This window comes from Leuciscus leuciscus (genome assembly GCF_965113295.1).
Source record: "Leuciscus leuciscus genome assembly, chromosome: 10".
Lineage (NCBI taxonomy): Eukaryota > Metazoa > Chordata > Actinopteri > Cypriniformes > Leuciscidae > Leuciscus > Leuciscus leuciscus.
The window spans coordinates 11022082-11041408 of record NC_138734.1 but is presented as its reverse complement, the minus strand read 5'-3'; the positions used below and the strand labels follow the sequence as shown (position 1 = coordinate 11041408).

At 37.8% G+C, this 19327-nt stretch overlaps 1 protein-coding gene and 1 long non-coding RNA gene across 2 annotated transcripts in view; both read left to right on the top strand.

The window, feature by feature from the left end:
• Nucleotides 1-3195: 3195 nt before the first annotated feature.
• Nucleotides 3196-4138, top strand: LOC309507186. The gene is made up of 2 exons (XR_014209078.1): nt 3196-3572; nt 3819-4138. It is a non-coding gene; the product is annotated as an uncharacterized lncRNA (long non-coding RNA).
• A 7795-nt stretch (nt 4139-11933) lies between these two features.
• LOC309508375 (sodium- and chloride-dependent GABA transporter 2-like) overlaps nt 11934-19327 on the top strand; it is a 55834-nt gene continuing 48440 nt past the window's right edge. The window contains exon 1 of the mRNA XM_082182976.1: nt 11934-11974. Coding sequence (XP_082039102.1) covers nt 11949-11974 — 26 coding nt within the window. The 5' untranslated portion in view covers nt 11934-11948. The remainder of the gene's footprint in view (nt 11975-19327) is intronic.

The following is a 19327-nucleotide window of genomic DNA, read 5'->3' as shown; positions in this document are numbered from 1 at the left end:
TTGATATCGAGGAAGCATCAAATGCAGACTTGAGAGAATCGAACCGCTAAAAATCCCAGAAGACGTTGCGCGGGCAGTCGACGTAGGCTACGGAAGGCTGTAAGCTTTAAACTTCTCGTTCTCACTTAAGAGATTCCCGCTGCAAGCTCGAAATACGTGACAGCTCGTGAAAGTTTACATTTGGCGGTCTCTTTTGCTTCATTTTAATAAAGTGATAAAGACAAAGATAAAGAAAGCGGCAGTATTTTTATTGGCATATTAAAAAGAATCTTAACATTGACAAAACATAGGTAACACATAGGCTACTCATAAAATACACATGGTAAAATAAAAAAAGATATAAACTATGAAAACAATGTCTATAAAAATATGAAAGAAATGTTTAAAAGGTTGTGACATATGTTTGTGATGTTGTGTTGTATTTGCCGAGATGGTCAGTTAAAGGAGACATATCATGCTTTTAAATTGTTCCTTTTTACATATAAATCATACATTTGTAGTCTATATAAAGCGGAACTGCAATGCTTGGGTCTGAATTCCTCATTATTATAGCTCCACAGGCCCCTTTTTTACCCCTTTTCTAATGTGCTTCTGAAAGCAACTCGTTTTGGTGCGGTCTCTTTAAATAATATTGAGACACTTCATACCCCGCCCCCTCTCCAGGTTGTAGCGGTGACACTCGGTTCAACTCCACCCCGTTCGGCCATTTTTGTAGTCTGGTAGCAGAGATAGGATTATCTAGCGCACAGAAACTTTTATACACACGTTATTAACAAAATGTCAACAACGGAAGACTTGTCCAGCCAGCCTTACATGTTCGAGCCAGAGCCGGAGCGAGATGAAAATGAAGACGACGAACCTGCAGAACAACGTCTTCATATGGATGTATCGCAATGGTGTGTACTGTATTTACACATGAAACTTTGGTCTTCCGACCTTTTACCACCGTGTCGATTTATTTTGATTAATATGTCCGAGGGAGAGAGAGCAAGACAGCGTCTAGTTTGGAGACGGTGATGTCTTGTTTACACTTTCGCCTGGCTCTGAAGAGAGAGAGTGAGCGCGCGCGCGACCGGGTCTCTCTCTCTGCTCGTTCTTTCAGTTAAACATGGAAAAGGTTTGCTAAAAACTCCCGTGATTCTTATATGTTCCAACAGAATATTGTAAGGGACATATATGCTGCAAAAACCACATATATAAATTGTATAATATTAGTATATTTTTAATCATATTATGTCATATATGTCCTACATACAACTGAAGCATAGAGATTCCATATAGATTTTCATGATGTAAAAACATAGGAAAATAATGCTAATTTAATATGAATGTCCAGCATGGACGTGTATAAAACACAGTGCAGTTTACCAATCAGTATAAGGCTGTACTTCACTCATGCTTGTTCTTATCTTGTCTCAAGTCGAGCTCCATGCCTGTAGTCAATCATGGTTACTGTATATACTGTATAATCAGCCTTAGATGAAACACAACATTTAAACTACACACACAAGCACACATTTATTAGAGTGTGTTCTACAAGATACAGTTGCATATTTCACATATAAATAGTTTTCATTTTAAATCCTGCATCACCTGTTTTCATTTTCATTTGTGACAATTTCTCTAAACTTTATCACAGTACTACTATGGTATACAACATGCAGTTCTATTCTTAACCTACAAACATAAAACTTTCCTAAATGTCGAAGTGATTCTTATGGGTAAAATAAAAAATAAATTCTAAAAAGTCTAAAAAAAATAATTCAGTGGCTTAGTAAATATCACAGAAATAATTAACTTTATTCACTTAATAAAATCTCTGAATATCATTTACTTGATAGTTTGAGTTGAACATACCGAAATAATTGACTAAAACTCCAACAATTAATTTTGTCTGAAATTTACAGTTAAAGGTACAATATGTAAGAATTTTGCATTAAAATATCCCAAAATCTCAAGGCCAGTGTTATATATTTTGTTAAGTTGATTACTTACAATATCCCAAATGTTTCCAACTATTTTTAAATCGTGAGAAAATTGCGATTTTAACCAAGGAAACGGGGCGTTAGAGCAGGGGGGAGCTGGGAGTCGCCAGTCAATTGCGTCATATCCGCGTCACCCTCGGTTTCCGCTCGTACTGCGTGGAGTCCTGGACAAATGCGGAAGTTGTAGGTCTAGTTGTAGCGTCTATCAAGCTACAAACTTTAGCTTGTTTCTTGCAGTCGTTATGGTACAGAATTATTCTTTACCGATTGCTGCTGGTTCTGTCGACAAAGCATGCTTAATTTTATATTTTCCAAATGTAGCATTCGGTAATAGTTATGTTTATGTAAGGAAAGTATTATTGCTTTAGATTTGTGTTTAGTTTATTGACATTGTTTATCACGTCTGGTGTTTATGGCCATGTAAATAAACATAGCATGTGTTATACATAAAGATTAATCAGTATTTTGGCAAATGATGTGGGCATGTTCGAATGTACTTTTACAAGAATTGTTTAGAACATGTAAAACTGCGCAGCGTTATCACAACAATGAATTCAACAAATACAGTAACATCTATGAAGTATTAAACCTTACTTTTCTTGCGGTTAATTCATTTTAATGAAATAAAAGTGTGATGAGGTTTAAGAGTCAGGAAGGAAGAAGACAGGGGTCGTCGTGACTGGGACTCGTACTTTATTAAAATAAAGCAAAACAAACAAAAGCCGCGCACAACGCGCATTCACTGTGGCAACCGCGACGGCACAAAACACAAAATGAGAGCTCGGATCCACCGGTTTTCTTCCTCTGCGTCCAATTTTCTCCCCAGTCTCTCTCTCGTTCCAGCGCGGCTTATAAGCGGTCTCTCCACGCCGATCACTGCAATAAGACACCGGTGCATTTGCACTTGACCTACTTGCTCGTCTCTTCTCTCTCCCATCACAGACCGCGCTGAACCACGCCCCCCTCGCCACAAAAAGCATGTCATTAAACGCAACATTTCTAAAAATAGAACTTAGCCTCATCCATGAACATGATTTTTCGATTCCCGTCTGACTGATTTACATCCACGGTGGAGTTTAAAACGACAGTTCCCATCATTCCACGCTCCTTCACATCGTCATCAAGCTACGCCGTTGTTGTTGTTTGGAATGTAGCGCCCTCTAGCGGCAAAAATTCTTGCATATTGTACCTTTAATAAAAAGAAGTTTTTCACTAAAATAATTTAGTATTTGACTAACCAATTATTTATTTAAAATACACTGAGCTAATATATTTGTGAAATTTCCATCACCATATTTGAGAATGGATAATTAAACTGATCTGTTTCAAGAACCACAAATATTACTTAAATAAAATCAATATTATTAATATTTAACACGCATAAGAAATTGATTAAGTTTACTCAATTAAAACAATGCACCCCTCCCCCACCCTCTGACGTGACGACGACAGCTCAACGGTTGAGTGAGCGCGCGCTGTATGAACTCTCTCCAGTCCAGCACAGTTCTCCTCTTCTCCAGTCCAGCACAGTTCTCCTCTTCTCTCCTCAGCGTCGCAGAATTGGTGCATTTCCTCTGTGAAATTCAGGTGTGTGTATGTTTTATTTTATCTGTATAATCATTAATGTGCTTCAAATCATTTTATTTAATGCGAAAGAACATACAGAGACACAATGTTACTCACGAGTTAAACGAGTGTCGACTCGCGTCTGCCTTTTCGCGTGATTGTAACGCCTTGCATAAAAACACACGACTATATTCCTAAAGATAATGAATATAACTAATTTGGATGATAAACTGTCCTCAGAACTGTGCACTGTGTGTTTATTGGCAGGTGATTGAGTCAGTCGCGTCGCAGCATCTCTCGGCCGTGAGTGACGCAGGACGGCGGTGTAAAGTTAGAGGTTCCCCCGCAGTGGCGAGTCTATCTCCGGCATGGGAATCAGCGCTGATCCGGTGGATACTGGATAACAGACCGGTTGATTACACTTGAATGTTTAGGCCTAAATGTTTAATTTTTACTTAGAAAATGTTTCTTACATGAGTTTAAATGTAGGCAATATTGTATATGTGTTAAAAATAGTATAAAATATGCTGTATTGCTGTAGGCTACTCATCGACAATAAAGGCCTATGTCATGTAGTTATACCGGTGGTTGTATGGAATATTTTTACAAAGGTTTAGAGGAAATAAAAAAAGTTAATATTACTGGCATATAAACACAGTTAATATTACTCATAAATATTTGTTTTTAAATGTTTCCCCCCCAATTATTTCTATTCAATTTTATTTGTTAATGTACCAAATGCAGTTACTCAGATCTATTTAATTTGTTTCACTTACATTTACTCAGTTAATACAGTGTATGTAATTGATTTCACTGCTTACAAATCTAATCAATTCTAAGTGTAAAAATGTTTAACCAAAAAATTGAGTAAATCATATTAAAAGTTTTTAGAGTGCATCACCACCAGAGTTCATATACAAAAACATATTCCAGCCAATTTTCAACATTTTAATCACTGTTCTAGAAACATATTTGACTCAACTTTGTTCATTTGCAATAATATGTTATGATTTGTTCACAAACAACAGGCCCAGACAGTTCACAACTAATGTAAATACACAGTCTTACAATGTCATTGCTTTATAACTGCTCTTTCAAATCCTGTAGGAAAATTAACAGTCTTCATAAAGGTTTGTCATCATATATTCACCCTCATGTTGTTTCAAACCTGTATGAATTTCTTTCTTCTGCTGAACAGAAAGGAAGATATTTAGAAGAATGTCAGTAACCAGACAGTTTCTGGTCTCATTGACTTCCATATTAGGAAAAAAATATACTATGGAAGTCAATGAGACCAGAAACTGTCTGGTTACTGACATTCTTCTAAATATCTTCCTTTCTGTTCAGCAGAAGAAAGAAATTCATACAGGATTGAAACAACATGAGGGTGAGTATATGATGACAAAATTCTCATTTTAAAGTGGAGTATCCCTTTAAAAATTTGCCAACTGCGTATAAGTGAATCAGATGTTGGTCATCAAAACATGAAATCTGTATGAAACACATAAACAAATGACACAAAATGTGTATAAATTCTATATGACTTTAATTTGAATAGCATATGATTCAATATAAGAACTTTAAATGATTTATATATGAATTTTATATATTTCTACTAATACCATACACATTTGCATACTTTTTTCATGTAAAACTCATATAAGTCTTTTAACAGTATTCATATATGACGCAAAAATCCCCTATAAGTTTTATGTGTGCTATTTAGTATGAAATGGGCCATAATCGGTCTGATTTTGTATATGACATATATTGGCCTTATATGAAACACAGAAGGTAATTCTGGCTGATTTAAGTAAGGAAGATATATGGTGGCTGTATATGAACCATGCAGGTTTTTTTCATATGGGCATGCTCCTGTCACAAGCGCGGCAGTTCATCTAAATTAGACGGTGTAATGAAGCGTGTGGGTTACTACATCCAACAACCGAACATTTTAACTTACCCTCTCGTAACTTCTGCATCCTTTAGCTTGGACTACAAAATTGCAGCGAGAAATAATAATGGCGGATTGCTCGAAGTGTTGGGCCGGAAGTCAATGTCCTTATTTGGCAGTTCCGCTGCAAATACTGTGACGTGATAGTTCAAAAAACGTCATAGATAACAGAAAAATCTGAACCGGTTGAAAAATATGACCAAAACAGAATATAAAGATATCAACGAAGCACCTGAAGAGAATAATTTCATCTTTTCTGTACTTCTAAACACTCCAAATATACAACAAAATGCATTTAAGGGCTAAAAAAGTGCATTTAGCATGATATTTAAGCAGCAATATCGCAGCACATCTCAATTCTCATAAAGATGCGTTCTGTGTTCTCGCGTCCTTCCGAGTTCGTTCGTTCGTAAACACTCACACACCAGAGAAAAAACTTTGCAGCTCCTATGGCTGAGAGAGAGCCTACTCGGATTAAAACCGCTTCAGTGAGCTCAATTAAATTAACGCGGCATTTTTATTGACAGTAACGGTAACGGCGTTGTAATGGAGGAAGCAGTAATTAGTTTGATTACTCGTTACTGAAAAAAATTACGCCGTTAGTAACGCCGTTTATTTATAACGCCGTTATTCCCATCACTGCACACACCTACATATTAGAGTTAATGAGCTTAATAGACATAGGTAAAAAATAATTTTTATAACGGTTTAGCCTACATTTAGGAACTCTAAATCTTCTGCCAGAGCGTAAAAGCTGAAATTCTTGATGAAGGATGTGGGTCGGGTCAGAAACTATTTTTTGTGCCTGTCTGATAACCGACTGCTCATAGATTTTCTGGGGGGCCAGATAGTTATTAACCCCCATAATCTTCATAGCTGTCTTTACTTGACGAGCGATCTGTGATTTTGATTGTACTGTCAGGTTACCGTACCAACTTGTAATACCGTACTTTAAAATACTCTCTAATATTGCATGATAGAACAACAACATATATTTTTGTTCTACTTCATACAATCTAAGTCTCCGTAAAAAATGCATCCTCTGCTGGAGTCTGGAGCAGACAGTATTTACATGGTCCTTCCAGGTCAGTGCATTATCAATATGTACACCAAGGTACTTGTAAGAGCTAACCTGAGTAATGGGTACATTGTTAATTACTACAGGCCTGGTGTCGCCTATGGCTTTTGGGTCAAACACCATCTCCTCAGTCTTAGTTACGTTTAGCACAAGATAATTATCATCGCACCACTGAACAAATTCCTCAATTTCTGTATAATACGCGGCTGGACTTTCATCTTTATGCATGAGGCCAAGGATTGCTGTATCATCGGAGAATTTAATAATGTAATTATCAGTATGGTGTCTAGGGCAATCGTTAGTATATAATGTAAAAAGGGCTGGCGAGCTGACACAGCCCTGCGGGACACCAGTGCTGATTGGCCTGGGCTCCGTAAGAGCATTATTCACTTTAACCTGTTGAGTACGGTTTGTTAAAAATGAAAAATACCAGTTAAGAATAAAATAATTAACATTCATGTGTTTCAGTTTCTGAATGAGCATATAAGGCTGTAAAGCCCACCGGCAACTATAGTTGCCACAGTGCATAGTTGTCATTTTCCTTTTTTTAAGAATTTTTTTAGATGTTATCCATGTTTTATTTCTCAATGACATGCAAGCTAACAACCAAATAAAGGATGATAAAAAAAAAATTAAAAAAAGGTATTTATTTCCTTCCTGTCACATGAGGCTGTCAACTTCTTACCTTTTCTTCCAAGAAACATGGCGAAGGCAAACCCTCCCAAAGAAAGGTCATTTTCATTTTACTAACAAGTATTTTTGGTTGACATTTATATATCTACATAATCATGAAGGTCTCTAGAGTCATCCAAACAAAACAAATCTTACAAGAGATCTATAGTTTTTTTTATATACTTAGTCAAAAGTCCAAGCGGCAACTATAGTTGCCGGTGGGCAAATGCCTTGTAAGTACATATATCATGGGGAAATGGGGTATACTTTGTTAATAGGTTAATAAATCAAGGTTATTGGTCTTTTTTTGTGCTTTTTTCTTTCAGAATAATATCATACCTAAAACCCTTTAACTAACATCTCTACTGTCCATTAGACCTTAATTTGATAGGGAATAAATCTGTCAAAAGGAGGAGATGAGAGAGCAATCTTTCCACAGCTCTACTGCCCCACCCCCGTGTCTGCTGTTACTATGGGGGGATGGGCTGTCTAAAGTGACAGCAGCAGTTTCCAAACTTCAGTCAATCACACAAAAGGAAGAATGAAAGATAAAGAGTTAAAGCATGGGATTAATTGCTGTAGATTATATTTTTCTCCCTTTTATGATATTATGTCTTGTAAGGGGCAAAATATTGAGGCCCCTTCATCCAGTTTGGATGCGTTTCATTCTAATAAGTCAAGGACCCTAATTATTTTTATGACTAGTAGCTTATGATTTGTAGCGACTGGGCTATTTGAATCATTCGTTCGTTTGTCCTGAATTAACAAATTCGGACTCTCCGTGTTTTCTAAGCACATTCCTTCCCAAAACGTTCTTTGCTAAGCTTACTAAAGCTTGTAACCTCCTGACTCCCAAATGTATATCATACGTCGGCTCCAGAGATACTGGAGCAAATAGACTTTTACGACACTAAATTGCACCTCAGAGACACTCCAGAACCTGAAACTAACATTCCTCTCTGTACCAAGAAGATAACGAAACTTTCTCCTGCTACGTGACATCACACCCCCACACACACACAAACATCCCTTTGTGTTTAGAATTAGGATAGAATATCCTTTAATATAAGTACAAGTACATTATGCATGTTTTATTAGTTTGTTTGATCATATAATATGATTTTCTAGTGTCTAGCTCTGAAATGTATTGTTAAAGAATGTCTTTCCGGTGGAATCGCATTCCGTAACCCGACTCCTCTTTCTAGAGGATAACACTTTACGACCCTGCACGAAGCTGCAGCCAAAGCATCTCTGCAAGAGATAACGGGAAGCGCAACGTGACAGACATTCCAACACACACATTAACGCACACACATACACGAACTTTGGACATTAAACTTAGAATATAAGCATGTAATTTTTCATATACTCCTGAGTGTTTTCCTAGGTTATATTCACTTCGTGTATGACATTTATTTGAAGGAACGAACTGGTAAATGCTTCTATTTGTGCATGTGATTGTAACTTGGTGTTCCTACAATCTTCATATGACAAGTTTCATATCTCTGTAAACCTCGCAATCTAACAGAGTCGGATTTCGATAGCAGAATGCAATAATGTACATTGTTTTACACTTTTCATATTTCTGGAGCTGAACAGCTTACTTTCATCTCCTCATGACTCATTCAAGTGGGCGTGTCTGACAAGACAAAGAAAAATCTTCCCGCCCAAGATGCTCTAAGGTGATTGGTCCGCGTACGCAGAGTAGGTGTGAACCCATCTTCTCCATAAAAGACCGACTCATGAAATCTTAAGGGAGCACTTTTACGAACCCTCTTCGTCAGCGAGAAGATCCATATCGCTCCCTTTTAGGGAGCATGCTCTGTTTTCTCTTTTCTTTTCTTTAAGTCTTTTCTTTATTTTCGTCTTCGGACTCTACCTACGTTCAGTGAAATGAACGTAGCCGGCAACCTCAACTTTAAAGAGACTTGAACATCCCGCGGCCGCGCTCACAGAAGCAGGCCCTGCTTTCTTAAAGAAACACGCACGCTGCTCTTAGGACACACGCCCGAACACGACTCGGCGTTCTTCAGCAACAAAGAGAACCATTTTTCAAGATAAGTTATTGAACTTTTAATGTAATCTGATTTCTTGTTGTCTCTCAAGGTTACAGTGCCTGTGATTTTTCCATGCTGAGATCATCTCGGTGATCTCTCATCCTGAACTTTAGTTTCACTTTCTCCCTTTCATCCTCTCCCTCTCTCATCTGTTATCCGTTTAGTCTTGTATTTGTTTACGTGTTCTGTATATACATACATATTTACTCTGTGTGAATCGTAGTTATGTATTCATTAGTTCAATTGTATTAAAACCTATATACTTGATTGATCCTGTCTATAATTCTCACATTACGAGTCCCTGAAATGTTTGATCTAGCTACAGGCTTTACAATTTGATTATGGTTTAGTAACCTAAATTTATGAGGACAGGAGAATAGTTTTCATGGCCAGAAAACTGATCTTTCTGGAATTATAAGAAGTGGTAACTTTTATGAGAAAGTTGGTGAGTTGATCTTATGGTCGTTTGCGGGACAAACGACTGTTCGGTAATTACATTAATTTTCCATTAAGGGTTATCTCATAATCGATCTGAAATAGGATTATTGATATATGAATGATGAATTAGAATTCGTTGTGATTGATTATTCATATATACAAATCGATCTATTTTCAACTTCGAATAAATTAACGTAACTGTAATATGCAAAATATTAATCATATTCATGATTAATTATTACAATTCCCTATAGATCATTTGAGCTAATATTAATATTAATGTACAACCTATTGTTGCTACAGATTCCATTATAATGTTGAAATTCAGACAAGTAATGAGTTTACTTTTACATTATTATATGAAATCACCTATACTATAGTCAGCCATTTAATACAATGGACCTAAAAAAAATGCGTAATTTTCTTTCAGGTATACCTTGGCAGAGCTTTTGGATTTTCTTGATTCAGATAATCCATCTGGAAATTTTTGTAATGTAACAGTTGTGCCAGAGTCTGAGAAGAAAGCTCATGAAACAGATTGTGACAGCGATGGATCTGATGATGACGTGGCATGCGATTACAAGCGCCTACCATCAAGGTTGCTGAAAGGAGAGGGCTTAATCTCTGATAATGCTTTTCAGCTACCCCTCCTTGACATGGCAGATGTACTTGAATGCCCTGCGGCCTTAGTGAGTGCATCTACAGAGCCAAACATCATCAATGCTGTTGAGGAAAAGGAAAATAGTCCAACAACCCCTGGACCCATGCTTAAGAAAATAAAAAACAAAGAGCGGAAGTTCAAGAAATTTAAGGCAGATACCAAAAAAACAATACAGGTTAAGCGTCATCAACTCCCTCCCTATCAACCCAAGCCAACCAATCCCATCATCACATCAAATGATCCAGCAGACATCTTTCTCACATTCTATCCCAAATCACTACGGGATATCACCCTGGAAATGTCGAATACATATGCAGCACAGAAAGGTGCCACCCTCAATCTCACTGATGAAGAGCTCCTAACATTCTATGGCATTCTTTTGACCACTGGGTACAACTCAGTCCCAAGACGACGTCTTCTTTGGTCAGGCGACAATGATGTCAACAACACAAGCATTAAAGATGCCATGCGGAGGAACAGATTTGATGAGATAATGGCTTCCATTCATGTTGTGGATAACATGAAAATCACAGATGACGGTGCCTCCCGTGTTTGAGGAGCTTAATAAAGTCAACAAAACCATGACTATTCAGGAATATCTGGCAGTGGATGAGATGATGATTGAGTACTTTGGTAGGCATGGATGCAAGCAATTTATCAGGGGGAAGCCCATTCGCTTTGGTTTCAAGATCTGGAGTCTTGCATCCTCATCTGGGTTTGTCTACCAGATGGAGCCATACGCAGGTAGCCACACTCGTCTCATTGAAACTGGACTGGGTCAGGGTCCAAGTGTGGTTATTGGCTTGGCAGAGAAAGCTGGAGTGCCACCTGGATGCAAGTTCTATCATGACAACCTATTCACAACACTCACCCTGGTTGATGAGATGACCAAAAGGGGCTACGGCAGCTGTGGCACACTTCGGGAAAATTGCCTCTTTGATATCCCACTGACACCATCAAAGATCTTCCGGAAAACCTCAAGAGGTAATGGCGAATTCCTTATTGAAGATGGAAAACTGATTGTGAGATGGAATGACAACAGCGTGGTCACTGTTGTGACCAATATGGAGAATAAGTACTCCGATGTCGACACTCAACGATGGAACAAACAGAAACATGCAATGGATAAAGTGAAACAGCCTACTTGTATAAAGAGCTACAACACACATATGGGAGGTGTTGACCTGCACGACCAATGTGTGAACCGTTACCGGATTGGCATCCGATCAAAGAAGTGGTGGTGGCCATGCTACAGCTGGGCACTCAACAGTGCTATGGTCAATGCCTGGTGTTATTACAGGTACATGGGGGTGTAATGGGAAGTGGGAGGTGAGGCTGCTGGGTGGAAGGATGGGGTCTATATCTTAAGTGGCATGACAAAAACAAAACAAGTATTCATTAAGTATTTATTTCATTCAATACCCACCAATAGAAAATTAATTCATCCATCCATTCCTACAGGTCATGTAAAGAGGGAGACAGAGATCTCCTCTCCTTCCAAAGACTGGTTGCCCAGAGTCTCCTCCAGCGCCATGGGATGAGGCCACAGGGGCATGGAAGAAGGTCAGTGTTGGCTTCTGCAATATGTGAGGCTGCCAGATTTGACAACATGAACCACTGGCCCCACAACACAGGGAGAAAGTACATGAGGTGTCGAAAATGTGATGGCCGCACTTCCTTTGCATGTGAGAAATGCGGTGTTGCCTTGCATGTTGAGTGCTTCAAGAAATTCCATGCAAACCACTAAGAATCTACCCAGGAGAGGGAGGAGCAGAGGGAGAAGAGAGATAGAAAAAGGGGAGCGGGGAGGGCACGACATAACTTCCCAATCCAAATGTCTTTTGAAAAAAATTTTCTATATGCACTGTTAGTTTTGTTGTTTGATATTTTGTTGTTTGCTTTTGTTTTTTGTTATAAGTATAGAAGTATTTTTTTCTGCAATCTATTTATTTTAATTGATTTATTTTCATATTATTTTCATTAACTTTTTTTAGATTTTCTATACACAATGCCCTGTTGGGGCAACTTAATGGCTGCACTTTGTTCTGCACTATGTTGTTTGTTGTTTGTTTTGTTTATCATACACAAGAGATTATAAGCTAGATGCAGTTTTTTTTGGGTTCGCATCGAATGTTCTTTGACTGTTATACATAATAAATGTGTTTATGCATAAAGGTTGATCTGTTGAAAGCAGTTATTTTTAGTTAGATGCCAAATGTATTCAAATTTGACATTGAAGGGGTGCATACAACATATTTGCCCACCGGCAACTATAGTTGCCGCACATTCAAATACGATTTTCAAAAAAAGAAGAAAAAAACTGGGGAAAATAAATGCAGAACTGTCACGGGGACACACAGGAAAGTACGTAGATCCAAATGCAGTATGGCAGTAGTTGTTTAATAAAGTGTAATCCATCTCGTAGTCATCCAGGCAAGGTTCAAAATCCATGATAGCAATCCAAAATACAAATACAAATACACAAAACAAGAAACAGGCAAGAACGCAGACCAGAAGTGTAGTGACGATTAACAATGACTCCGTGACAAGGACTAAAACAGACAGGGTATTTATACACAGAAACTAAACAATGTAATGGGAAACAGCTGCATGCAATGATGAGTGATGAGAACAGACAAAGGATTATGGGAATTGTGGTTCCAGAGTGAATTGTGACAGGAAGGGAAAGAGACCTCTAGTGGACACCCGGGGAAACACAAACCAGACACTGTGACATAACCCCCCCTCTACGGAGCAGCTACCAGATGCTCCACGACACGAAAAAAAAAACAATAAAAGTCCAGGAGGGAGGTGAACGGTGGAGGATCAGGGGGAGGGATGGAGGGCCAGGACCATGGAAGGGAATGGAAACAGGGGGTGACGGTTTAGCCGATGGCCAGAGCGAAGCAGATTGTCCGTCGGGTGGCCAGGGCGAAACAGACGACCCATCGGGCGGAGCAAACAGTTCATCAGACAGCCAGGGCGGCTCAGACAGTCCATCGGGCGAATGATTGTTAAGTGTCCTTCAAATGATTGTTTTCTATCTCGCGTGCGCCGTTGCCATGGTGACATTGTTGCCGTCCGTCATATTTATTTTTCATTCGCGCTCTATCGCCTTATCGTGTTGGATTGTGGGAAATAGTGTCTCAGCAAGTGTACATCGGATGTACACTCGAATTCAGAGAGGATTGTGGGTAAAAGTAGTGAACGAATGTAGGGAATGATGTCGTTCACTCAGAATTCGGACACCACTACAAAATGGCCGACACCCTAAATAGTGCACTATATAGTGGATAGGGAGCGATTTCAGACACAGCTAAGGACTTCTTCTTCTTCTTCTTCTCTAATATTAATGGCGGGTCGCAACCAACTTTTTCAGGTGCATACCGCCACCTACTGTACCGGAGTGTGTAATTCAAGGTTTTAGTACTTCAGGTTACAAATTTAGTGCACCCATTAAAAAAAATAAAAAATAAAAAACAACACAAAAAAACCCCCACAAAACAACCTTTTAAACCTATATGTTATGGTCTAATCCTGTATATTTGAGAAAGTTAAAAAGAGCTTTGAAACACTCCCATGTTTCCTCACTCATCCCCAGTATCCCTTCTAAATTCCATCCCCGTCCTAATTCACATATCTTATCACGTAAGATGTTCCTCTCAAAATCATATTTACTACACTTCATGATGACATGCTCAACATTTTCAGGAACATTACATACCTCACATTTATCAGACACACATTTTGCCATTAAATACGGTGTTGATTTTAACCCAGTATGTCCAAACCTTAATCTTGAAAAAATCACTTCATCTCTTCTACATTTCCCTTTGAAACCCTTCACCTTAATAGATTTCTGAATGCTGTAATAGTGTCTCCCTTTAGTGTCTGTGTCCCACTTCTTCTGCCATTCGTCACTCACTGCTTTTCTAATTAATGATTTAGCCTCTCCTTTTCCAAAGGGAACTTTCATTATTTCATCATCTTTTAATTTTAATGCTGCCTTTGCAATCTCATCTGCTTTTTCATTTCCCTCAACACCAACATGAGCCGGGACCCAAACAAATTGTACATCACCTCCAGTTCTTTGTATTCTCAGCATTATTGTATATATTTCAATCAATAAATCATCTCTTAAGGTCTTTTTGGAATTCAAACTAAACAGGGCAGCAGTGGAGTCTGAACAAATGACAACTCTCTCTGGCCTTACCTCTTCTATCCACTGTAAACCTAAAATAATAGCAACCATTTCTGCTGTATATACAGATAATTTATCATTAATTCTTTTACAAATACCTACATCAAACTCAGGTATGTATACTCCTGATCCTACATGTTCATTCCCTGGATCTTTTGATCCGTCAGTAAATATTAACATATAATTATAATAATTCCTCTTCACATAATCTCGAACCAAATATCCTATATTATTCACATTACTTTCATTCCATTCTTTCTTCTTCTCTAGAAGTTTCAGGTCCACATTGGGCACAGGAAATATCCACGGAGGAACATTACCCCATACAGTAGTTGGTCCATATTCTATGCTATTTAATCCATATTCTTCTGCTACTGTATTAATATTCCAACCAAATCCTTTACCTTTCAGATGTTGTGTATATTCCCAACAATCACACAGAACATTTGTTGCAGGTTGTTCCTCTCCAGATCCTTGTAACTTGATCCAATATGCTAAAGACAGCTTAGATCGTCTTAAATATAATGGCAATTCATCAGCTTCTACCAGCAGTGCATTAGTAGGGGTTGTTTTCACTGCACCTATACTGAGTCTTAGAGCTCTAAACTGTATTCTGTCTAATTTTCTTAAAATACTCTTAGCTGCTGCTCCATATACCATACACCCATAATCAATACACGATCGTATTAAGGCCCTATAAATATCTAGTAGTGATTGTTTATCAGCTCCCCATTGATAACCAGAAACTGACCTCATGAGATTTAGTACTTTTTTACATTTTGTTTCAACCTGTTTAATATGATTCTTCCATATACATTTCTCATCAAACCACAATCCTAAATACTTGAACTCTTTCACTCTTTCCATATTTTGTCCATACAATTTAAACTGAATATTATTAATCCTTCTCTTTCTGGTAAATAACATATAACATGACTTTGCAACTGACATCTTAAATCCCCAATCATATGACCATCTTTCAACTTTTAATATAGCATTCTGTATGCTATTAGTCACATGTTTAATGTTTTTCCCTCTTTTCCATATAGCCCCATCATCTGCATAAAGTGATGACCCAATATCTCTACCAACATTTATAAAAATATCATTTATCATGATATTAAACAGAATAGGACTTATAGCACTCCCTTGAGGAATACCATTTACAATATCAAAGTACTCTGACACAGCATCCCCAACCTTTACACGGAAAGTTCGATTAGACAGGAAATCTAACACCCAGTTGTATAACCTTCCGCCAATACCCATTTCATGCATTTTAATCAATAATCCTTCTCTCCACATTGAATCATAAGCTTTTTCAATATCAAAATATACTATAACCATGATCTCTTTCAAACTAATCGCCTTTTCTGCCTCATTGCTAACTTTAACCAAAGCATCTACCGTTGATCTTCCTTTACGAAATCCACTTTGGTATTTATTTAGCAATCCTCTTTGCTCTAAATAATATGACAATCTACAAACAATTATCTTTTCCATCCATTTACACAGGTGTGATGTTAAGGTTATAGGTCTGTAGTTTCCTGCATTAGTTGTGTCTTTACCTGGCTTACCAAAAGGTAGTATCAATGCACTTTTCCAACTATCAGGCATTACACCTTCTCTCCATATCTTATTAAACAGTTTTAGTATAATTTCCAAGCCTTCTTTTGGTAATTGTCTAAACATAGCATAGCATAGTTGATCTTGCCCTGGAGCCGTATATCCACTTCCCTCTAAGACCATTTTTAACTCATGTAATGACAAATCCATGTCAAGTGCCGAATCATCACTATCTTTTTTCTTAGTTACCTCACTATTTGTTCTTAAAATATCCTTTTTCCGTTGTTTATGTATTTCATCTAAATGACTCCCACTATGTACACTTGCAAACTTCTTACCTAGTAGCTCAGCTTTCTCCTTATTTGTAATTGCCTGGTGTTCTCCATCTATCAGCACTGGGATTTTAACTGATTTTCTTTTCCCACTCATCTTTTTGATCATTACCCAAATGTCACCCAATTTAACTTCTCTACCAATGGAGGAGCAAAATTGCCTCCAAGCATTCTTCTTGGATGACTTAATTACTTTCCGTGCTATAGCTCTCTTTCTTTGATAGTCAATCAGATTATCTTGATTCAAATTCTTTCTTAGAAATCTGAATGCATGATTTCTGTCTTTTATAGCATTTTTACATTCATTGTTCCACCATGGAACTATTTTCTTTTTCTCATTCACTGTACTCATAGGGATACAGGTTGTTGCAGCATTAATAATCATGGAAGTCACTGCTACTGCGCAACTATTTACATCACCCTCCATCAATATTTTTTCAGAATACTCAATACAAAGTTCTCTGAATTTTTCCCAGTTAGCTTTAGGAAAACACCATCTCTCTATTACATAACCCTCCTGAACATACATATCAAAGTTCATGGAACACAAAATTGGAAAGTGATCACTCCCTATATTGTTATCATTATTAACATTCCATTCACATAAATTACTCATATTTACAGAGACTAAAGTAAGATCTATACAAGAAACTGAATTTCTTGTAACATTAACCCTGGTACCTCTTCCATCATTAAGGCAAGCAAGTAATCTCTCCTCAATTAGTTCTTCCACTACTTCTCCATTTGTGTCTGTATGATTACTTCCCCACAGAGTATTGTGAGCATTAAAGTCTCCACACCATATTTCTCTTCTATCAACACTTTCTGAAATTTCATGGAATGTTTGCTTTGATAATTTCTTACACGGATTATAAAAATTGACTACTTTGATATTTCCTCTGGGACTACACATTTCTATTACTATACATTCATACTCATTTGGGACATTTACCCTTCTATATGCTAAAGTATCCTTAAAGGTGCATTAAGCAACTTTTCCATGTTAAAAATACCCGTTTTCTAACCCATACATGCTTAAACAATTGCCTGATGGGCTGAATGAGCCCTTCTCTGATCACTGAGATTGTCTCTATAATCCTGTAAAGTAAAATAAATAAGAGGGATTTGGGCCGGAATTTTAGACTGGGCGTGACGTCATGCGCGTTCACGGCACGCTCACCTGGCTGTCTGGCAGGTTTGTGTATTCGCCGCCATTCTCCGTAGAAGATGGATTCTAAGACTAAGGCTTGAAGTTCATTTCAAACACCAACGCAAACTCCACGTAAGATAAAAAAAAGAAAACTTTTGTCCGTGAGCATGCACACTTCTGGCTGCAGTTTCGCTTGCCGCCAGAGGGGGCATAGTTCTGCAAAAACTCAGAGACTTGCGCAATGCACCTTTAATAAATGTTACACATCCTCCACCTTGTTTTCCAATTCTGTCACATCTAACCGAGCTGTATCCTGGTAGGACAAAGTCCAAATGAGGTCTTAACCAAGTTTCTTGTATACACATAATATCAGGTCTAACTTCCAGATCAGCTACAACCTTCTTGAACTCTTGACCATTTGCAACCAAACTTCTGGCGTTCCAGTGGAGGATATGAAATACCATAATGAGGTTAATCACCTTGAGACACTCCATCATAATTATTAGGGTTCAACATTTCATTTCAGCTGTAACTTCAGTGATCCCCAGTATCTCTATGGTTGCCTCTACTATTTTCTTGATTCTATCACTTTTTTTCTTTTGCTGTATTGCCACATTGACAGTCTTACAGATGAAAGCAATAAATTTGGTTTTACCCACAATCAGCGTATCTTCATTAATCTCCCTTATCCATGGATTTATTTCTGTTTGCCTCTGACTTGCCGTTGGAGATGAGATCTCAATTATTTGTCTGTTCTCAGATTCTTTTGCTCTATTTACTACTTGTACAACACTGGGTCTGGATAGTTCACTTTCCTTCACTTTTTTTGCTGCATCAGCATAAGATACCTGATTAGTTACTTTATATTTCTGTACCTCTCTGGCTTGTCTTTGAACAGGGCATCCTCCAAAAGCAGCGCTATGCTCACCGCCACAATTACATCATTTTACTTTTGTATCCTGACCACAATTTCCATACTCATGTTCACCTCCACATCTAGCACATCTTTGTTTACCTTTACATTGACCAGCAGTATGTCCCATTCTTTGGCATTTGAAACATCGAAGTGATGCTCGGATAAACTCTCTTACATCATAACTCAAATATCCCAATCTTACTCTCTTTGGCATTTCTTTTCCAAACTCTAGAACTACTGATAGGCTATCAGTTTTCACCCCTTTTCTTTGTGTTTGTAGTCTTGTGGCTTTCACCACTTTCCCTCCTTTCACTTCCTGAATTATCTCCTCCATTGTCATTGCCAAAGGGACATCATAGATAACACCTCTAAGCTTTGCTGCATTTCCAGGGATATGAGCACTGATCCTTTCCCCATTAAGTGTTTCTGCTCTGAGAAATCTATCTCTTTGCAGTTGATCTGTAGCAAAGACCAGCAGCCTTCTATTATTCAAATATTTGGCAAACTTGATCTTACCCATTTCTTTCTCAATTGCTTTAGTTAGTTTTAGTGGGTGAAAATGTCCCCCTTCTTTTTTGAACGTTATCATCACTTTCCATTCAGTTTGTTCGTTCTCCTTTTTCCCATTTATAATTATAGACTTCACTTTTTTGGACTTGTCACTCACGTCCACATCATTTACATTTACATTTACATTTAGTCATTTAGCAGACGCCTTTATCCAAAGCGACTTACAAATTAGGACTAAATT